The 24,387-nt window shown below is 45.0% G+C and overlaps 1 protein-coding gene across 1 annotated transcript in view; it reads right to left on the bottom strand.

Moving 5' to 3' along the window:
• ctnnd2a (catenin (cadherin-associated protein), delta 2a) overlaps nt 1-24,387 on the bottom strand; it is a 302,396-nt gene that overhangs the window by 51,551 nt on the left and 226,458 nt on the right. The window contains exon 13 of the mRNA XM_076290816.1: nt 6,118-6,235. Coding sequence (XP_076146931.1) covers nt 6,118-6,235 — 118 coding nt within the window. The remainder of the gene's footprint in view (nt 1-6,117; nt 6,236-24,387) is intronic.

Genomic DNA, 24,387 nt, shown 5'->3' with positions numbered 1-24,387 from the left:
ACAGCACTGTGCTTCCACTGCGTAAACACCTCGCAATTAGCTTATCTGCCTCGTTCCAAAAACAGAGACGAGGCGCAATGCGGGCTGCTACCAATTTGCTGCTTGTTCTTTGGTGTGTGTGTGTGTGTGTGTGTGTGTGTCTGCATGTGTGTGTGTGTGTGTGTGTGTGTGTGTGTGTGTGTGTGTGTGTGATGTGGTCGCACATTTAAATGAGATTAAAAGACATTTTCCCAAATGAGTCAGAGTGACAGCGCCAAATCCATCGTATCACAGTCCATTTAGCAAGGTATTAAGGAAATAGACAGCCGAGGATGGGGAAAGAAGCCTCAGCACAGGCATCGGAAATAGATGCAGCAAAGATTTGGGGAAAGAAAGAAAAAAAATCAGCACCATCAGACAACAGCTTCGCTTTTGACAAATAATAGCAATAAAACACTTTTTTTCCCTCCTACCAAACAAAACTAATGACTACAATCAAACAAAGACTGGGGAAGTATGTGCTGGCATTTGAAATATAATGAAACATATTGACTTACATCACCAACCTATTTTTGCACTGCAAAACATGCTTGACCTCCGTTTCAAAATGCCATCAAAGCACTCCAACTTGGGGATTCATCAAAAATTGACCAAAACATTAATTATAAAATAAATAAACAGGTTCATGCAATTCTGAGCTATATAAACTACTTTTCTTCAAAACAGAAACCACATTTCTGTACCTTACATCACCTTATCAGTGAAATATAACACGCTCATTACTTTTGAAACATGTAATGTGATGCTAGAAAACTCATCTCTTTCCATGCGGTTTGGCCTTTCATTTACACGAAAATGGAGGTTTTATCACTGAAAACGATAATATCTGAAAACTCCAGCCAAGTGGATATGTATCCAGTCCCAAATGCTGACAAGAATTGAGTATGACAATGTCAGGCTATAAAATGGCTAGATTTGTTAAAATGTTGGGTAACACTTTACTTGACAGTATCGATAGTATTGACAGTATCGACACTGTCATGACCAGGCTTGGAATTTCACCATTTTAGGGGCAAGGCCACTTGGCCTTCAGTTGGGCATATTTAGTGGGGGGCACAAAGGCCACATGTCAGAGCACCAAAGGCCAAAGTTAACTATACAATAGTAGGCTATAAAAATGATCAAAGTTTTTAGGCTATTCACAGCAGTAGACCTGCATCACTGTATGAAACATTACAAAAACATGAAACACGTCATAGAAAGAACTGTAAATCATCTGATCATCTAATATTTACAGATATCTAGGCTATATTTAACATTTATTTTATATTTGGCCTGTTATGAAATCATGTATTGAACAATTTAAGCACAGCTCAGCTTTAAAGGGACACCAGGCAACGTTTTCGTGTTAATTACTCATCTTCGTAAGTCGGTATATGGTTAAATTACTCATTACAGGGCGAATGAAGACTCTCTCGCCCGCCCCTGCCTGTAGGAAGAATATCCCGCTTGCAAGTTCAGTGTATTGTACCCGCCGACCAAAGCAGGATCAGTTTACATCCTGCATCCACAGCACAGAGGCAGGCTAACGAAACGCTAGCCATTGTTGCAAACGTGTGTATGATGGCAGAGCCGGCGAAGAAGCAGCGAAAACCCTTGAAGGAAGATGCAAGAAAAGGAAAAGAGCTTTAGACTGAGCGAGGGGGAGTTTCGTAGAGAAAAACTTTCTCCACTGCGTAAAAGACTAAATTAATTTGCGCTGTGAATGCTAAGATTATTTTGACAGGCCATAGGCTAATACAATACGCTATTAGTTGGACGCAAACCAGAATATTCAAAGAAGGGGGCACCAAGGCCACAGTGGCCTGTAAACCTCTGATTTTCAAAGGGGCATCACGGCCAACGCAAGGGGCAACGACGGTCATGACTTGTTTATGACACGTTCATGACAGTGTCATGTCACTCTTATGTCGACACTGTCAAGTAAAGTGTAACCAAATATTGTAGATGAAGGTCTACATAATCACAAATTTACATTATTTTCATAATTACATAATCATATCAGATGTTGATTGCATCTGATACCCGACCCTTGTAATGGTGTCAGTATCAGCACAAATACTGATCCATGCAATACTTTAAAGACAATGCAAGTGTCATTCAAGTGTTTTAATGACTAAGTCATTTGACCCTCTCTTCCTCTCTCTGTTTCACTGCTTTACCATTCTCACTTTTGACAGACAGGTCAAATCCCAGGGCCTCGGAGATTTCAACCTATGGTTCAACCAATGGCTAAGACTCAGCCAATGAGGCGTGGGTAAATAAGTCATTGAGGAAGTGTGTACACATTGACACAGGTCCGGACAGGAGAAGATGCACTGATCCTTGTGAAATTCACTGACACAACAAGATAAGCCTTTGAACACACGTCAGGTCGAGCAGCGTCGACACACTGCACACTGTATCTTCACACTGATCAGACTTCCAAAGGTTCTCTGCTGCTGCAGCAGCCTCAGCAGCGTCTTCTGAAACGATTGCAGGCTCGGAGCAGATTAACTGAGTGCAGTTACAGCTGGCTGATGGAACCACATTTCCCGCAATTACCTCACCACAGGCGGAAGCGCCCAGGGAACTGCACGGAAAAAATAATCTAGCGCGGGGCTGAGAGGGATTCTAGTGACTGAAGCCTTCTCTCCCTCTCTCTCTCTCACTCTCTCTCTCTCTCTCACTCTCTCTACCTCCCCCCTGAAGGCCTAGAGTAGGCCTATCAGTGGGTTTATTAATGCCATGTAAAAGTTAAAAGATAGAGTAGACTGGGGATGTTTGTGTGGAGTCTGCCTGGCAGGTAGTGAGCGGGAAATGGCGCAAATGACCTCGGTCCAGCCAATCACAACGAGCTGGCAAAGTCACCTGTCTCACTGTGCTTCGCCTTCAACAAACCTGAGGAGAAGGAAAATAATGAGGAATTTCATTTTGAGCCCCCGAGGGCAAGAAAGTGAAGTAGAGATGATTTTAACGGCGCACTAATTCATGGGGTTTCGTCAACAGCATGAGCGAGCAAATTCGTAATTATTGTGACATTTCTTAACCGCAGGTGTCGTATCGCAGTCATCCTTTGTCACCGGCTGCAGGATTAGTGGGGGCCTTCTCCACGGCTGCCATCTGAGTCACTGCTTGCAAATACGACCTGAGAGGCCTCTTGGAGAGATGAAGACCTTAAGGGGCAAACTGCTGCAAGGAGATTGTGTGGAAGGACCGCCAACAGTAATTTGTGGACTGTTGGAAGTGACACCCCTGTAAGAAATAACTACTTCTCACAGGAACCAAAACCAATTCTACTGGCCCCTGCAATTCTACTGGCCCCTGCATCTCTTCAGCATACGGATGTCATGATTTAACGTATGTATTAAAGATGAACGTACATTTCAATGCCCTGATAAATGGAGCTAAAACGGATAGACATGTAGCCATTGTTGAATAATGGCACTAAAATGTACGCTGGGCATGCCTCAGATCATTTATAATTCAAGTGGATATTTCCATAATGTGTATGCATGTAACATTCACAAAGAGAACCATTTAGGAGGCTAGATCAGGGGTCCACAGCCCACTGGTAGTCCATGAGGGCATTGGTTTTGGTTCCTGACCATGCATCCATTATGTACAGTAGTTCCTTTGTGAGAATAACTATCACATCGCATAACAATTGTCCTCAGGTTGCTTCGTAGTCAGAATGGTGGTCCCTGGGACACAAGCAGTTGAAAACCCTTGGCCTAGATGGTTCTAGATGGTGCCACTGTAACAGAGGTAGTAATTCGTCCGCCGCTCACGGCCCTCGGACCCGCCACCTGGGAGTCGAACACTCTAACCACTGAGCTAAAAGCCCAGGCTTCCAACTCAGCGGTTAGAAGTGTTCTTAAGGTTAGGGGTGTGAGGATTTACATGCGCAACTAGCATGCTAGCTCAGTTCGCCTCCGTTACACCTGCAGAGGGAGGGACCTCTGAGTTGATAGGCAGAAAGTCTGACTGAAATACTGCGTGTGAGTGTGTGAGTCAGTGAGGTAGCCTCTGTGTGCACAGCGCCTGTTCTGTCCCAGACTCTCAGCAAGGGTAGGCTGAAGAGTCCGGTGGGTGGGCACAAAATGGGTCAGTGCTTCTGGGTTGGACGTGGCCGCAGACTCGAAACTGGGCCAGCTTTCTCACCGTGCACAAAGTCAGGCACTCCGTATTCATTAGTGCGGAGCCAGCAGATTCCCGCCACAGCAGCCCAACGGGCAGGCAGCGAGATTGGGCGTTCCATTATGATTAAAGGCTGCCATTTGTGGGGGACATGCAGTGGATCTGGCAACCTTGAGAATGCAACCGTGCAAAGAGCTGATTGTTTGTTGGTTTGTTGAGCAAAACAACCTTCCTCTCATACTCACTCACTCTGTCTCTTGTCTCCACACACACACACACACACACACACACACACACACACACACACACACACACACACACACACACACACACACACACACACACACAGTGCAAAATCATTAAACCATCTCCCGCCCACTCACCTTCACACATGTGCACACACACACACACACACACAACAAATAGTTGAATCAGCCGTTTCTGTTCAGGTGACACACACGAATATACCTACTGACAGGGGAGGTGTATGTGGGGGGTGCGGGGGGTGTAGGATGGGGCAGGTGAGAGGTGAGAACAGGAGAGGACAGAGAGGGAGAGGGCACAAAGGGAGGACAGGAGAGAGGAGGAGGGGAGAGGAGCAAGAGGGTAAACACAAAACAACTGGGATGGAAGGAGAGGAGATAATTGGGTAACACTTTACGGTAAGGGTACATGAATTATCATGAATTATGCATTACTTCATTCCTTTATATCTTATGAATCATCAGGAATTTACATGAGTTCATATGTAATGTCATTAATGACCTCATGCATGAACAACACATCAACTAAAGCATTAGGTACGATGGGTACATCATTATGATTTATGATCGTAAAGAAGCCCTTTGCAGGTCTGGTTATTCCTTTGCTGTTTCTGGATTTTCGCCTGATTTGGGCTCACATTTTTCACAACATAGCTCCCCCTGCAGCTTCGGTAGCAAGTGACTGCTACGCTAAACCCCCACTAGCTAGCGAGCTAGCCATCAAGAAACCAAGCTAAACACATACAGGGCTCACAATAAAACGGTCGAGCAAACACATTGTTCAAGAGACTATCAAATCACATTACAAGGGTAGGCTACTTACAATTTCAACAGCAACAAAGCCAAGTCGGAGTTCGTTTTGCAGTCTTCTTAGAAACTACAATCTGACTACATTTCCGAGGCCCGATTGGATATTTCCGCTGAGTTACATCTGGATGTGTTCGGACCGCGACCAGACAGTTGCATATTCATTTTTTTCCGCGGAGAAGCACTATGGGGAGACGAAGCACCCACCAAACGACCCAAAAAGTGTTGTAGAACCATCAGAACGACTCTCGACCTGCATAATTAAGGTCATTTTTGCTAAAATTGTCGCATAGGGCTTCTTTAAGCATGATCATCATGATTACATGTATGTCAGGTTAATTACTCATGAGTTCATCATGTTTGTGGCCCCTCAACTAAAGTGTGAACAATGGCATGTGTTTAGAGAACTGCACAAGTTGTGTTCAAAACAGAATTTGAATAGTGATGACAACATTTTTGGCAGAAAAAGAAATCATCATGATCATTCTTAATAAATCATAAATCATAATAATGTGCTCAACATACTTAATGCTTTAGTTGATGTGTTGTTCATGTATGAGGTCATGAATGACAGACTATGAACTCTTGTACATTCCTGATGATTCTTGAGATATTAAGGAATGAAGTAATATGTTAATCATGAATTAATTCATACATGAATTCATGATAATTCATGTACCCTTACCGTAAAGTGTTTCCGATAATGGAAGGGGAGGGAAGGATGGAGGCGGAGAAGGAAGGGGAGGAGAGAAGGCACACCCAGACCTTATGGTTCGATCTTAGTGCTGCCCATAGAGGTCTGGGTGCAGAGGAATGAGAGGAGGAAGAGGAAGAAGAGGAGGAAGAGCAGGAGGAAGAGGAGAGAGTGGGAGAGGTAGCTGAGCCCCACCTTGCTGTCGATCTCAGTGCTGCCCAGAGAGGTCTGGATGACGAAGAGCAGCGCGTCCGTCAGGCCCTCACACTCGCGCATCCGCCGACGAGCCTCTTCCCCTGCTGAGCTCACGTTCCTGCAGAACACACAGACACACACGCACGCACACACACGCACACACACAAAAACATGTTAGCCTAAAGTGCTAAAGATTTCATACACTGACATGGGTGAATGATAGATTATTCATTGTTACAGACGAGGCCTTTAATAGAAAGCTCCAGCTTCACACGTTGCCATGGACCCCCAGACCTCCATCATGTGTGACTGACTCTCCTTCTCCCATTAGATCTTACATCCTCCTGTGCTTTCCTCTCTAACTCATGGCCCCTTGAATACAGTACATGCAGTATATGCAGATACACATATTTACATGTGCTCTCACTCTCTCACACACACACACACGCATACAGTACATACAGTACACACACACCCATACACACACACAGACACACACACACGCATACAGTACATACACACACGCATACACACGCACACACACACACACACACACACACACACACACACACACACACACACACACACACACACACACACACACACACACACACACACACACACACACACACACACACACACACACGCTACTGCTCAGGGGCACCTATTAACTGTCCCCTGGAGCATCCCCCCTCATGGCCAATCACGAGACCACTCTGCATATCAGATTCTTCTGTGTCATTTAAATGACACCCCCCCCCTCCCTCTGTCTGACACATGCATATTTGATTATTTTTAATCCTCCAGGGGAAGGAAGTGTTGACACCATGTGTTGCTTGACTATTTATAAGAACTTGAATAATGTTTCTCTGAAGGCGAAAAAATCTTTCAAGAGACCATATTTGCATAAGGTAACATAAGTCAATTCAAGGATGTTTTTTTGCCATATTAATACAATACATTAAAGCATAGCCACAATATGTTCAGCTGTCAGTTCTGTTTTTATCATTCTAAACAAATTGCACAAATATTCTTGACATCAGAAGGTCAAATTGATATCCATATACAGAGAGAGAGAGAGAGAGAGAGAGAAAGAGAGAAAAAGAAAATATATGTAGCGATTGGAAAAATATTCTAATTTTATTTATGGAACAAACCTTGGCACAGAGGCGGTGTTATATTGACACTGACAGTATGCTTCAGGTTGAAAGCAAGAATATTTCAGTGCAACATTCCCCTTGGTGCCGACTCAATATTACAGCAAATAAGAGGCGCACTCAAGACGCCATTACTTCTCGTCATGTCATTGTGCGGCGAGAGCTTCATCTTGCTTAAACCCTCATGGGCCCACCAGGGCTCCACCATGACACATGTGTCTGTCGGAGCTGAGCGAAACACAACGGGACTCCAGGGAGCCCGGCCCAAGACGCCAAAACACAATCTCAGCCCGCTCGAATTGGAACTAAGGGGCGCAATGCATCATTTCCATTAGTTCCCTGTGTGTCGCACGATGCCGCCTGGATCATTCACTATTTCTCATTTTAATGCAGCATGTAGATGAGAGACAGACAGAGCTACAGATTTCTTCAGCATACATTCTCATTTACTCCCTGTGCCTTGTTATCTCTGCGTACACGTAGGCGTGGGGGAATCTCACTTACAGTGCCTTGATCATTTACAGCATATTTTCTACAAATACAGCTATTCATTTCCTTAAGCTCTTGTGTTGACTCGTTAAATATCCAATAAGGCTATGAGCTGAGCAGCATCGCGCTATGCAGTACCCTCCTGTGCTTGTGTCGCTCGTGCTGCGCCCCATGCCACTAGTTTCACAAGAGGAAGTGTGATGAAATAGGAACACCCCCCCCCCCCATCCCCTGGTGCTGCTGAGATCAACAGGGTGATGAATCACACAGCGACAGTGATGAGAGCCACGCTGGTTCACTGTGTCACAGTTAGCCAAGGGTCCACCATGCTGGCGTTGGGGTTCAGGGACAGGGAGCTTAAGAAGGGTGAGCAAAAGTGGACAAAACATTCCTGCATCGGCTCCTTCATGTGGTTTCATTGTCAAATTTAACAGCTCCGTCTCTAGCCCACCAAATGTTTTTTTTTTTGCCTAGTCCAAGTTCAAGTAGTGTTATTGTCATGTACTTATAAAATTAATTATAAGTAATGAAATTCTTCTCATGTATGTGTGTGTGTGTGTGTGTGTGAGAGCTGAGCAGAGCTTTGCGATCGCTGTCTTGCTGACTTTGTGACCATACCTATGGTGTGACCAGCTCAGATCCTCACTGATGTTAATTCCAAGGACTCTGAAGCAGCTGACTCTCTCTACTGCTGTGCCTCCAATATAGATGGGTGCGTGCTCTTCCTGCTGTCTCCTGTAGTCCACAATCAACTCCTTGGTTTTGCTGATGTTGAGCAGCAGGTTGTTGTCTTGGCACCAGGATGTCAGGGTTGCCACCTCTGCTCTGTAAGCAGACTCATCATCACTCGTGATACAGCCGATTATGGTGGTGTCATCAGCAAACTTAATGATGGTGTTTGAGGTGTGAGTTGCCATACAGTCATGAGTATACAACGAGTACAGCAGGAGGCTTAACACACATCCCTGCGGTGCACCAGTGCTGAGTGTTAGAGTGGATGAGATGATGTTACCCAGCCGTACCGCCTGTGTCCTGTCAGTCAGGAAGTCAAGGATCCAACTGCACAGAGAGGGACTGATGTTCAGGTCTCTCAATTTCATGATCAGCTTGGATGGAACTATGGTGTTAAAAGCGGAGCTGTAGTCAATGAAGAGCATCTGTACATAGGTGTTTTTCTTATCCAGGTGAGAAAGAGCAGTGTTCAAAGCAAATGCTATCGCATCGTCTGTGGACCTGTTTGGCCTATAGGCAAACTGGAGTGGATCTAATGTAGAAGACAGGGAGGATGTATGTAATATGATCTTTAACTAACCGCTCAAAGCACTTCATAACAACAGAGGTGAGAGCAACAGGTCGGTAATCATTAAGGCAGCTCACTGTTGATTTCTTAGGGACTGGAATGATGGTGGAACATGCAGGGATAACAGACTGATGCAGGGAGAGATTAAAGAAGTCCATAAAGACCTCAGCCAGTTCAGATGCGCAAGCCTTGAGAATACGACCTGGGATGTTGTCAGGTCCTGGAACTTTATGTGTATTCACACTTCTAAATGATTTACACACATCTCTTTCAGATAACTGAAATGGGCAGCAATCTTGCTCTAACAGAGCCTCTGACTTGATGTCATTTTCAAAGCGGGCATAGAAGGAGTTCAGCTCCTCTGCAAGAGATGCAGAGACCTCTGCTCTGACGCTCCTTCCTCTGTAGTCTGTAATTGTCTTTAGTCCACTCCACATGTCTCTGGTGTTAGAGCCACTGTAGTGTGACTCCACCTTTTCCCTGTACTGTCTCTTAGCACTTTTAATTGATTTTCTCAGTTCATAACGTGCTTTACTGTACTCGCTTGGATTGCCAGAATGGAAGGCAGCTGTCTGATCTCGGAGTGCTGAACATAACTCTCCGTTCACCCATGGCTTCTGGTTAGGAAAAGTTTGTACGGTCACCCTCTGTACAATGTCATCAATGCATTTGCATATATAGCCCGTTACATACTCAGTGTAATCGTTGATGTTATCAGCAGCAGTCCAAAAAACTCCCCAGTCTGTTGTGTGGAAACAGTCACTCAGGGCGGCATCTGATTGATCCGTCCAGCGCTGTACTGAGCGAATCGCAGGCCGCTCACATTTCAGCTTCTGTCTATAGGCGGGCCGATTTACCGAAGGCTGGACTGCTTTGTAGGCATGGCTGTATGGAGTGTATGCATGATCCAGGGTGTTATCACCTTGAGTTGAAAAACTCACATGCTGGTGGTATTTCGGTAGAACTTTCTTCAGGTTGGCTTTATTGAAGTTGCCGGCCACTATGAATGCGGCCTCCGGATGCAGAGTTTCATGCCGATCAATAATTTCATACAGGTCGTCCAGCGCCCGTGTGGTGTTAGCATGTGGTGGAATGTAAACAGCAATGAAAAAGACTGCTGAGAATTCCCTGGGTAGATAGAAAGGCCTGCATTTGACCATGAGATGTTCGAGGTCAGGAGAGCACCCTGTCGATGTCGTTTGTACATCCACACACCAGCATTTGTTAACCAGAATGCACACACCACCTCCTCTCTTTTTGCCAGACTCCGTTGTTCTATCCTGCCGATGGATGGAGAGTCCCTCCGGCCGAATGACCGTCTGTAATCGAGGAGTCCGACCACGTCTCCGTAAAAACAAAGACATGCAATTCTTGATATCACGTTGAAACGCCAGTTTGGCTCTGAAATCATCCAGCTTGTTATCCAGTGATTGGACGTTAGCCAGGAGAATGCTAGGAAGGGGAGGACGATGTTATCTTTTCCTCAATCTGACCAATATCCCAGCTCTTCTACCTCTTTTCCTCCGTCGGCGTTTCTTCCCAGGTAACCAAGGTAAACAACCATGTAAACAACTTTGGTAACTAGCGGAGTGAAAGTCCCCCAATGTCGTTGCGGCTTGCAGATTTAGTTTAATATCTAAGAGAGTCTGTCTATTGTAAGTGATCAGCGTATGACACATGATAAAAAAAGTGCGAGAATAACACTAGAAAGATGAAAAAAACATAGGCTAAAGTTGAGGAGGACACTGAGCAACGGCAGCCATATGTCCGGCTCCGAACGTCATAGAACTGATATATATAGTCCTGCAAGACAATAACAACAACAGCAACACGTTACAAGACAACAGGAAAACAAACAAACAAACAGACAGATGGTGCATCAACAGGACCTCCTTGTATGGGGTAATGAAATAATGGCCCACAGTACATAGCTAGGCAGTGGATAAGCCAGCGAGTGTGCTTCGTAGCACAGCCCTCAGGTTTTCAGTCTGGCCACCATTCTCATTCTCACTCTCTGTCTCTCTCTCTCTCTCTCTCTCTCTTTCTCTCACTCCTTTCAGGTCTGCTCTACATCCTCCTGTCAATGGCTACAAAAAGCACCAGAAATTAACTTTTAAAAAACACATATCCTACAATCAGTAAGTGCTAGTCTTAACGCACTATGACAGACCCCGCTGACATGGCGAGGGTCAGTTTTTAAGCAATTGCGCGAGCGTTCTGAAGATAAAGTGCTTCTGAGGCCATCCTCTTGGCGGCAGACAGGGTGTGCGCAAGGGAAGAAGCACTCACGATTACGTCTGGAACAGTCAAAAGAAGCTTGTTTATTCCATTCCTTTTATATCCAGCCGCACGACTGACAGAGATGCACTCCAAACAAACACGGGGAAGGGTGGAGGCAATCGCATAATAGCTGCCATTTTCATAAATATTGTGTTTCAGTAAGACTCGAGGGGGGGATAAAGAAAAGGCTGTCATTGCATTTAACCGAGCGCTAGGAGTTCATTCTGTAAATTTGCATTTCTGCCGGGATGAATTTATGGACTGATAACAGTGGTTGTAGTCCCTGTAATGGTCAGAAAGAGAATAATGACTTTATGAAAATCTAAAAATGCTTTTGGAGGTGCCTCTGAAATAACAATGCAGATCTCTGTATAGTGCCGGCAACTACTGAGGAAGCACAAATGAAGTCGGCAGGAAATTCATGCCATCTGCAGGAGGACAAAAAAAAAAAACTGGCCTGTGTAAGTATGTATGTGAGTATGTGTGTGTGAGTATGTGTGCGTGTGCGTGTGTGTGTGTGTGTGTAAATGCAACAACTTTAGGATACCTAACTGGAAAAACAAAATCTTTTGATTGTTCTTTCCCTACTGGTGACTTTGAAGTGCTGTCAACGGAAAGAGAACCTTTTGATTGTCTTAGAGTTTATTTCTCTCAAGTGAGAGAACTGTCATATTATACTGTATGCAGCACATTCACTTCGTATTTTGATCACTCAAAAAGCTTCTAATACCAGTACAGAGTACGTCATGAGTAACACATTATAGTATTACAGGATGCATTTGTGATGTTTATTACACTAAGACTGCAAGCCCTTTAATTGTATTTAATTTCAGGCAATGTGTTATAGATTCCCTCAAGTCATTGAGAATATGGGACTGCATAATTGTGCTACAACTATCGTAACTCAGAGAGTGTTCAAAAAGATGGTCTGTGTATCGCTAAACAATGATCGGAGTAAAACGAGACTTTGGAGAGGAGCGGCCTAGCTCAGCTGGATCTCGAGTCTCGGTTCTGAAAGCTTTGGTGCCGGACCGTGCAGGAATTACAAACAGCTCTGATTGGCATTTGAAGACAGCGGGGCGCTGGGGCCACAGAGGGTCCTGATTGGCTGTGAACGATGATGAGAAGTGCTAGGGCAGGTTCACAAGTGCACGGCAACGCGCAGGGAGCCTATTTCCAAACACTTAACAGGCTCCATTAGCATCCGCACGCCGTCAGATGACACCCCTGGGTTAAAAGTACTCACACATAAAAGGAAGCAAGTTCGCTGTCTTTCTCTCACTCTCTCTCTCCTTTTCTCTCACTCTCTTGCACCTTAATTCACTTTATTCTTGCAGGGAGGGGAGGGGAGGGGTGGAGGTGGGGGATGGTGGGTAAGCACCAATTAAAATGTTTATTTGCTTTCAGGGCCTGGAGTTTTCTTCTCCACACACACAACCTCGGTAGTCTAATAAGGAACATATTGTAATTGACCGGCTTCTCATGTAGTTTAGCATGCTAATAATTACACTTCTGCTGAAACAAACAACTAATTCCTCAACAGCTGTAAGACACTACAGCAGAAGATACCCCTTCTCTCTCTCTCACACACACACACATACACACACACACACACACACACACACTACATTGGGGGTGCATCGACGGTGACACAGTTGCTAATATTATCATAATTACTTGAATTTGAGCTACTTTAATCTACCTCTGCTCACTTCACGTTACATGTGAGTGCAAATGCAAAAGCGGACTATCCACCTTGCACAGCGAATGGTCTGAGGCCGACGACGGGGGTGGAAATGGGAGCCCAATTAGGTGGCTGCCACCTCCTGATTTATCTCAGCGTCATGTTGATGGAGGGCCCCTGCATGTTCTGACAGACTAGGCCCAAGAATCAGGGAGCCTTTGCCAGCCTTCCAGACGGCTGGAGTTATTTCATAAATCCAGAATTTGGAGAGGGATAGAGAGAGAAAAAGAGAGAGAAAGAGAGAGGGTCCATGCTGCTGACAAGGCAGAACTGCACTCTGACACCCCTCATAAAGCATTCCGGGAGCAACAAATGAAGGTGGAGAGGACAGGAGAGAAGAAATTCTCGACCTGAATCCCCCTAGTAGCTCATGTGGTGCATGAAATTGTGTGTGTGTGTGTTCATGATATGTGTAGGAGAGCAGAATTAAGGCAAAAAGGAAAAGAGAGGGAACACATTAAAATGAAGATGCTTCATGTGTGTGTTCTTTTGTGTCTGGTGACTATCATAAACATCCCTAACTGTTTAAAGCACATTAATTTAATTCCTAAGCTACGACCATTACACCAGAAATGCAACTAAAATGTTAGTTCTCTTTGAATTTCCTGGCAAGCGATGGCTAATTCTTAGCAGTTAATGAGCCTACTGGCTTTTATTGCTTATTCATGTAATTTATTTGCTGTCACTCTCAATAAATTCCATCTAATCAATTAGCATTCTTTGTTAGCTAATTACATATTGTAACACTGCTAGCATGGCATTCAATCAAGAGTGCCTTAAAATTACTCCATAGTTAAAGTGCAATAGTCTTTTCAGGGCCAATCTTACAGTTTTATGTACCAATATCAGAATTTCATTAAGTGGATGCTTTCAACCAGCTACTTAAACTACAATGGGGTCATTCAGCTCATTATGCTAGGTCAGTGCTTAAACTCATTCTCGATGAAAAATGACCATTTCTCACTCATTGTTGTGGGGCTGGAGTCCCTGCCTGGACTCCCCCTCTCTGTAGGGAGTTTGCGTGGACTCAGGCTGGGCATGGCTATTTATTTTCAGTGTGCTTTGTTGTCCTAGTGAGAGGACTTATGGCTTATGTCATACACCCCTAAAAGTGCCCCTGACTCAAACACATTCCCTAAAACAGGCACTGGCCTCATGCACTTTAATCACACTACTAGCCCTGAATGGTTCATTTAGGTCCAATATGCCCCTAAACATATTGCAACATTACAGTATTACAGCAATCTAAAAGTAGAATTTTGTTCACTCCTCTATGATAACAATGACTACACTTAAAAACAACATATGGTTATTCAAAACATCAGCCAATTTTCTTCTGTATCTATCCGGTGACAAAATAAATGTATCTGGTTGTAGTGACATCACCAGATGGGCAATTTGTGCATTTTGATGACCACTGTTTACTGTGTGCAAGTGACTGGCCAGTGGACTCCTCTCAACATGCCCTTGGCACAGACAGACTGTACTGGCATCTCACCCAGACGCCCCTAACTCGACATAAAACTACACCAATGGATCCCTGCCACGACTGGGGTCTTAACCAAGGCACCCTGCCTTGCATCAAAGACAGCTCAGGGCGTCATGGACCCCTGCTCAGACCCCTGTTTTTGGTAATTGCAGTCATCCTTTGGCCAATGCTTGATTATCATTTCATTAGGAAGATGTGTTACTAACAAATGCCACCAGCACAAGTAAGATTTCACCAGGTGGCCTGTCCATGATCGGACTCCTGCTTTTTTCGTTTTTATTTGTTTGTGTGTTTGTTTGTAATGACCTCTGTGTAAACTCATGGATTCACAGGCAAGCAAGGCACTCTCTGCTATTTGCCTTTGGCAGTGGAGAGAAAACAGCAGCATGTCATCAGCAGCAGCAGCCCCGCCTGGACGGATGCCCTTTGCCTGGGGTAGCAGGGGCCACCAGGGGACCTCCGCACAGGGCAAAGGTGCATGTCTCCACAGGGGTTGTTGTGTTTGAGCGGATAAGCCTGGCTATGCAGCAGGGAACCTAATGTAGAACCAACTGGGGTGGCTGCTGCCAAGTTTATGGGGAGCAGTTTTTAAAAAGAATCAAACAAACAAAAGACAAACACTTAAATAAATAAGTAAATAAGTAAGTTAGTTAGTAAGTTAGTAATATATAAATAAATAAATCAATCAAGCTGTGGAAGTGACAGCAGGTCTATCTGAGCAAAGACTGGTGTGCCAACATCAGAGCTGCTTCCCTTTCCCACAGCTCTCCACTGCAGGACACCTTCTCCTGCCAGCAACCTGCTCTTAATAATCCCAATTACCTCTGCAGAGAGCTTAGGTGTGTGTGTGTGTGTGTGTGAGTGTGTGTGTGTGATAAGACATATGGCCGAATAATCCGAATAATGATGTGTACTTCATATTTGCATCTAGATACCCTCCATATCGGTCCACAGGCCTCTATTTGCATCTCATGCATGCCGATGTCAAGAAGCCTTTGATTGGCTGCTTTGGGAGCCGGACTGGAGACAGATTGAGATGTAGGAGCGGATTCATAGACAGAGGGCAGGAGAGAGAGAGGGAGAGAGAGAAAGAGAGAGAGAGAGAGAGAGAGAGAGAGAGAGAGAGAGAAAGAAAGAAAGAGAGAGAGAATGCAAAGGAAATGCCTCAGACATGGATGTCCTTGAGTTTGTTTAGCAGAGCTATAATGTATGTGTCATGGTCTGCAGCCAGCAAGAAGTAAAACTAACCCCACTTCACACTGTCTTTTCTACTCACACCTAGCGGTTGAGATGTGTCCTTGAACCGTGCCAAGCGAGCAGCATGTCGAGAGGAACCGTCGTGGGCCACGGGAGAAATCACACCCGGCCAGCACAGCAGCTTGACCCACAACAGACACGACTGCTGCTGTACGCTAGCATCACTCTCACCACATTCACTGAGCTCACTCACGTTCACCACTGCACTCACTATACTTATATTACTTTTTCTGCTGTAAGTGCATGTTGTGTGTGATGTTTGTATGCTACTGAGACCTTGAATTTCCCCATGGTGATCAATAAAGTATCTATCTATCTATCTATCTATCTATCTATCATCTATCTAAAGTCACTACCAGAGATGTGACATCCGGCTTCAGAAAGTAAAAGTCCTACTATGTATGGGTTCTACCTGAAATAGGTGATCACTCATCAGCTCATCTACTGTACCTGACTGGTTGAACTAATAAGAATCATCTGGTTTAGTGACTAGTGATTAGTGGGTTTTACCCTGAAGCCGCAGTTTTCCCCATCTCTGTTCACTTCACTCACGATACCCCCCACCAACCTGTCTCACGATACTGTCACCACATTCACCACACTCCATGGCAGTCTTGTCACACAAAGACGCTGCACTCGCAACACACAGTGTACTCGTGCTACTATCACCAATCTTCTAAGCTCTCACTATTCTTTCTCACTCGTTCATCGTCACAGGTATACTATACTCACATGCTACGCTACGCTATGCTACGCTCTTATAATACTCCCTACACTCTGGCCACCCTCGCACAGCCCTGAGCAGCTCTCTCTTTCTGTGAGCTCATTCCGGCTCGGCCCCAGTGCTGACAGGCTCCATTCATCAAGTCCAGCCTCCTCCACCCGCCGCCCCCCCCCCCCCACCTCCGCCTCCTGCGACCTCGGGGGCGGGCCGGCCGGCTGGCCATAGCCCCTTGGAAACCAAGCATCAGTGGACAGCCGGCCTGCCATCTCTTGGGTGACCTGCTGCTCACAGAGACTCACTACTGTGGGATGAGTATGTCCACAAGGAGGTGGTGGAGACAGCAGTAGACTACCTCCCACCCCTTAAAAAAACCTCTGTGCACCATATCAATAGACTGAACTCAGTCATTGTACCTATCAATAATCTATCATTTCAGCTCTTAACAACAATAAATGACAGTATTATCATGTGCCTACAGTAGCAAAAACCACCAGTTGCACTCCCACCGGAGATCAAACCAAGGCGAAGAGGCAGACGAGGAGGCGTAAGAACTAGACTCCGAATGCGTCCCTTCAGGCCCCCCCTCCCTTCCATCATACTAGCGAACGTTCGTTCGCTCAGGAACAAAATGGACCTGCTGCACGCCAAGTGCTCCATGGAGAGAGCCTTCAGGGATGCCTGCATCATCGCGCTCACCGAAACCTGGCTGGATGAGGAGGTCCCGGAGTCTGAGGTCAGTCTTGATCACTTCACCATCCTAAGAGCTGACAGGACCCATCAGTCAGGCAAAGTGAGAGGTGGTGGGATCTGCATCTATGTCAACAACAGATGGTGTGATAACATCAAGATCCACATCAAGATCTGCACACCAGATGTGGAGATGATGACGGTCAGCCTGCGTCCCTTCCACCTCCCGAGAGAATTCCAGACGGTGGTTGTCACCTGTGTTTACATCATAGATATATATACTGAGTAGATGTCGCCTTGACTACTGCTGTTCATTGGAACGAATGCGTCAATCGAGACGCCATCTTGCCGCGGTGATCCACTCCTCTATAATGCATTAGCGTCAATCTAGGCAAAGATCTAACGAAAATAAAATCACCATAAATCGTCAAAATCTCAAGCAACTATCTAGTTTTTTGGGTTGTTCCAACTGACAGGCATGTATTTATGGTCTAGTCTAGAGAAAACTAAGCTTTTGACTTTAATAAAGATACATTTTACCCATCTAGCCCCATAGACTCCCATTCATTCTGCACTAGCTATCGGCGGCCCCTAGAGGAACAATGAGTGAACTGCAACCAGGTTCGATACAATGAAAGTATACAGGATCTCCGTAGACAGGCTCTGGTTGAGGCCACATACCTCTCGTCTCGTTGACTCATGTAAGTTGTAATCTCACCAGAAGTTGCTGTAGATCTGTAGAACATTTACTTCCGTGCTTTAACATGGTCTGCTACTACATATGCCAGTCGTTACTTTTAAAATCATGGGTCAATTGGGCGAACGAGATGTAGCTTAATTCACAAATGAAAAAGCCATGAGAAAGGTGATTTTCTGACGTTTCAACAATGAAACCGAGTTTGCCATCATTGTGAGAAGTTCCCAAATTTGTCGCTAATCGCTAAAAAGGTTTTCTATCGCTGGGGATGGCCAAGCGACGCTAAATAGGTAACACTGACAATACGGGAGAACTAGTTTAGAGCTTCAGATCCCCGCCCCAAGATGGCGGCGGTGTTGACGCATGCTGAGAAGCAGAAGGCGACATCTAGTCAGTATATATATCTATGTGTTTACATCTGCCCGAGCGCCAACGCTAGGGTAGCAGCAGAGCTAGTAGCCGACAACGCTAACAACATGCTAGCCGCCTACCCGGAGGCTCCGGCGTTTATCCTGGGTGATTTTAACAACTGCAGACTCAACGATGTTCTGCCATCTTTCCACCAGTTCGTGGATGTTCCAACGAGGAAGGAGAACACTCTGGACTTGTGCTATGGCAATGTTGCTGATGCCTTTACCGCACGTGCCTTCCCGCCACTCGGTTTCTCTGACCACAACGTCATCTTCCTCCTCCCGCAGTACAAACCGGAACTGAAACGGATCAAACCAACAACCCACAGCATCACCCTCTGGTCGGAGGATGCTATTGAGCAATTGCAGGGATCTCTAGCCTGCACAGACTGGGGTATTTTTCAGGGCACACTGGACGAGAGGGTATCCACCATCACTGACTACATCAAGTTCTGTATCCACACCACCATCCCCACCAGAACTGTCAAAAGATACCCCAACTCCAAACCCTGGATTACCCCCCACATAAAACATGCACTTAAAGAAAAACGGACAGCATTCAGGAATAAGGACTGGGCCACTCTCAACATACTCAACAGACAAATAAAGAATGACATCATCAGAGCCAAAATGCAATATAAAAACAAACTGGAGCAGGAGTTTAGCAACATGAACACAAAACAAGCATTCCAGAGAATCAAGAAACTTACAGGTCAAGAACATAACCACCATCACCAACCAAGTTCGGACCCTCTTCATCTTGCAAACACCCTGAACAGTTTCTTCAACCGGTTCAACACCCATGACCACACCCCCACCTGTGAGGAACTTCTCAGAACCCTCCCCTCCCATGAACCTCACCACCCGCCCTTCACAGAGGAGGATGTGCAGCAGCAGCTGGCCAGGTGCAAAGTTGGCAAGGCACCAGGGCCAGACGGCATCCCGGCAAAGGTGCTGAAGTGCTGCGCAATGGAGCTCTCTCCCATCTTCCACTCCATCTTCTGGGAATCCTACAGGACAGCAACAATACCCACCCTCTGGAAAACATCAACCATTACACCTGTACCCAAGAAACCACGCCCCTCAGAGCCCAACCACTTCCGTCCGGTCGCACTCACCCCAATAATCATGAAATGCATGGAGAAAATCACACTACAACTCATCTTACCTGCTGTCAGCACACAACTGGACCCATACCAATTTGCATACCGGCCGAAAAGGGGGACAGAGGATGCAGTGGCATGCCTTCTCCACTCCCTCCTTCACCACCTCCAGACTCCCCATAACTTCGCCTCAGTTCTGTTTGTTGACTTCAGCTCCGCATTCAATACAATCCAGCGCAATCAACTCATCAAGAAACTACAGCACCTGAATGTCACCCCTCTCCTCATCCACTGGATAAACAACTTTCTCAGCAACAGGCCACAGACAGTGAAAATAGGGACTACAGCATCATCAACCATCATCACCAACACTGGAACCCCCCAAGGTTGCGTACTCAGTCCCTTCCTGTACACACTATACACAAATGACTGCCAGAGTTCACTACCCAACACCACTTACTACAAATATGCAGATGACACAGCCATAGTAGGACTACTTACAGACAACAGTTCCATCACAGCCTACCACCAGTCCATCACAGATTTTGCACTGTGGTGCTCTGATAACTACCTCCAACTCAACATTAAAAAGACAAAAGAACTGGTCATTCATGCATCAAAATCACCCCCTGAACTCACTCACATCACCATCCATGGCCAACCAGTTGCACAGGTCAGCACTTTCAAATATCTTGGTCTCACCATTGACAATAAGCTTAACTTCAATGAACATGTCACCATTACACAGAAACGTGCACAACAGAGACTGTATGCAATACGCAAACTAACTTAGCATCCAAGATAATACAGCTTCCCACCCCCAGCCTCACTGATGCAAATGACACAGCCACCACACGCCTTGCACGCACCATAGTAAGCAGCCCTGACCATCCCCTGAACCGGTTCTTCACCCTACTCCCATCTGGCCGCAGATACAGAGCCCTGGACTGGAAAAAAGCGCACTTTAAGAAAGGTTTTATACCCTCAGCAATCACTGCACTAAACAAACTCCTGTGACAATTACCCATTCCCCCTATTCTTTTGTGTTGTATGTTGTCTGCACTTTCCACCTTTTTGCTTGTATGGTGTTGAGGAGGGAGGGAACTGGGGGGGGGAGGGATGTTATGTGTTATTATGACCGCCGCGCAGCGAAGCGGCGGTCATATAGGTTTAGTCAGATTTTTTTTTTCTTTTTTTTTTTTTTTCTTTTTCGCATGCCCAAATTTCTGTCAATGATTCCCGGGACACTGAAAGACCGGGGTACACGAAACTTGGTGGGCATGTAACCCCACATGGATAGCATGGAACCATCGTTTTTCGTTTTGATCTGTAGCCCCCCCGCTGGACTGGACCCCCCGAAAGGAGGGTAGGGCAGACACAGTTTTCTGGGAATATCTCGAAAACCGTAGGGTTTAGGAGGACCATTTTTTTTTTGTATGTTGATCTCAAGGGGCCATGTCAACCCATTCCATAACCACTCATTTCATGTATAGCGCCACCTAGTTAAACACAAAAAAGTAAAAATGAGGTGTTGTAATTGAAGGTATCTGTGACCTAACAAAGTCAAAACTGTACAAAATTGGAAGTGTAGGATCATTATGAAACCCTCTGTATGCACGCCAAGTTTCGTGGAATTCCGTTCATGGGGGGCCACACAATAAATTAATTTATGTTACTATACACCAACTGGCCTGTAGGTGGCCGGAGACAGTTTTCTGTGAATATCTCGATAACCGTAGGGCCTAGGAGGTCCACCTTTTTTATGTATGTTGGTCTTAAGGGGGCATGTCAACCCATCCCATTACCACTTATTTTATGTATAGCGCCACCTAGTTAAAAATGAAAAAGCAAAAAATGAGGTGTTTTCATCACAATATCTCTGGCTGACTAGGTCAAAACTGCACGAAATTAAAAGTGTAGGATCATTATGACACCCTCCGAATGCATGCCAAGTTTTGTGTACTTTCGTTCATGGGGGGCCTTACAATAAAATAATTTATGTGTACATTTAGTGACGTACACCAACAAGGATTCCCGGGACACTGAAAGACCGGGGTACACAAAACTTGGTGGGCATGTACCCCCACATGGATAGCATGGAACCGTCATTTTTCGTTTTGATCTGTAGCCCCCCCGCTGGACTGGACCCCCCGAAAGGAGGGTAGGGCAGACACAGTTCTCTGTGAATATCTTGAGAACTGTAGGGCCTAGGATGACCATTTTTTTCTGTATGTTTGCCTCCAGGGGTCATGTTAACCCATTTCATGTGCACACATGTGCACAGATACACACACACACACATATACATTCACAGTAATCATACGTATGACACATACTCACACAGTAGACATATGTACGCTTGCATGCACAGGCACATACGCAGGCACAAACACAAGCACGCACGCACACACACACACACACACACACTCACACACACACACACACACATAACATAAACATAACACAAACAATCAAGAATTTCTCAGAATTATAAACAGGCAAGATGGAGGTGGGGTTGTATAAAATGAATTTTACATGTGAAATCTATGAACTAATCATGTTTTGGTACTTGTTGTCTAGCAGATACCAGTGAGAATTGAGTGTGGATAATGCAATTTAGTGAGACAGTTAGAATCATATAGGCCTTTCAGCGTGATTTCTTTTTGTGGAAAAAATGTGCTGGACTGGGCGGCGGTCATATTTTGTACCGCTCTGCGGTACATCTAGTTTGTTATATGTTACATGAGGCTGTGTACATCCTGCATGGAATGTAACAATGACATGTGTGAAAAAGAATATCCTTATAGGACAATAAAGACTCTATACTATACTAGCATTCATAGTGATAAGCATCATCAAGGTGTCCAATAAAGTAAGTCTTTAACATGGATGTACATTGTTTACATCCATTCTGCTCCTGTCCAATGGTCTGCTCTGGATCCAACAGATCTAAATAAGGTGAGAATGCAGACTGTTCTGCAATCTTGTTTAAGTGGATCCTGGGATATCCCTGATAGATGAACACTCACTGTTTTAGATGCATAGTAGAGCTGGCTCTGTGTATGGAAAGGAGAGCACCCACACTGGCCACATAGTGCAATGTATTTTCAGAAGACAGTGGTTAACTCCAGAGCTTTCCAGTCATTTGGTTATTCTGCTACACTATGTCATGGAGAAAAATCCCCCACTTCCCAAGAAAAAGCCAGCATGACTTTGTGGGGATCTCATGAAGGATTGCGCTTTGTGGCTCTGAAAATGTCTCCCTGTTAGCGGGGATTTTCTCTCCTGTCAGGACCTGTGGTTTTGAGAAATTTGATTTCTCCCTCTCGGAAGTGATTTACAGACGCCGAGTGTCAGAGTCCCGTCGGGCAGCGGGGCTTCAATCCCAGAAACAGCGCTTCACTGATTTTCAATGGGTCCCTCGGATGTGCAGGGCTCACACTGCGAGTGAGGGAGAGGTGCACTGACAAATACTACACACTCAAATTGAGACATTAACGATTGAAGCGTAATTCAGTCTTTGCCAGTTGTAATACGTCTAGATTTTCCACAGTTTTACACAGGAGACTTCAAAGCTGGCTAAGCCAAACACAGCATTTATCAAAGAGAACTAATGATTTTTCAGCCCAGATGCCTTGTACATGCCTGTCTGCCAGTGACACTTGTGTCTCTCAGTAATTTGTGCAATATAAACTACATTTCTTCCAACAAAGTTTTCAGTGCCACAATGTCTGTGTAAATAGACATTAAAGCGGCCAATCGAATGCAATATTGATGGATGAAACACTTGTAGTCATACATGAAGCAAAAACCCTGTAATTGCTCAAAATGTTATCCATGAATGTGCTACCACCCACAGAAGGGGATGCTCATAGTTCTGACCAGAAATAATGTCCATGAAGTTACAGTTTTTCTCAGTCGCTTTGGTGCTTTTCTCAGATCAGAATGAAAATTCTCATAACTAATAGTTCAACCTCCACAACATTTAGTCATTTGTGCACATCATAGTAGCAATTTCTCCTTTGAGAAATTGCATATGCTTTTGGACATGTATCAGTTGCTTTCGTACAATTCTCTGCTGTTTTATAACATTATCATTTGTTTATGTCATGTCAGTCAAAATGAACTATACTTATGGATGCTGGTCATTACATTGGAGTCATTACATACAAAATTGTTGAACTAGTTATCAAATTCTGTCACAATGCTGTAGATTTGCAAAGAGTAAAAATGTGAAACGTATGAATTCAGTGTCTTATACTCACTTACTCCCCTAACTAGGCCTACAGCAATGTGTAACTTTACTGTAGTTTTCAAATGGCTGTACAAGTAGTGTATAGTGCTGTATTGAGCATGTTCAGGTAGTGTCACCGAGTTCTGACCTTTTTTTTGCATTGGAAAACACTGAGAGAATAAACTGTCATAATGAAAACATGACAAAGCCATTTGACTATCTTGTTCATAAACGATGGTGTCAAGACTTCTCATTTTGATGACACTGGCAGTTTCATTGACATGAAGACTTGCTTTTGAGGAATGGACTATCCATTTTGAGCAAGTGACATACTTTTGCAGGTTATCTACTAGGTTTTGCAATTTGCACTAATTGTTTTGAGAAATGCACTAACTGCTGTGCAAATGTTAGTAGTGATGTGAGAAAAGCACCAAAGCGACTGAGAAAAACTGTAATGTAGAGACCACATGAGGCTGAATCTATCCAAATACATTCTAAAGAATGACTGTGGCTGCTCTGATTTCTAGTGTTGAATCTCACCTCACCTCACCTGCTAGGACCAGAGGCCAGAATGTTCAAAGCCTTCTGCACCTTCTTCCCAAATCATGGCTGGGATAAACCAATGTGCATGCTCATCATTCCCTGGTATAGACCACTTTCCTCGTATTGACACTATTTAATGAGATCGAGAAGGTCCTG

The sequence above is a fragment of the Alosa pseudoharengus genome, unplaced genomic scaffold (genome assembly GCF_046254945.1).
Source record: "Alosa pseudoharengus isolate Yale_2024_CS ecotype anadromous, Long Island Sound unplaced genomic scaffold, YU_APseudo_1.1 YU_APseudo_1.1_scf_18, whole genome shotgun sequence".
NCBI lineage: Eukaryota > Metazoa > Chordata > Actinopteri > Clupeiformes > Clupeidae > Alosa > Alosa pseudoharengus.
This window is presented reverse-complemented; position numbering and strand designations above follow the sequence as displayed.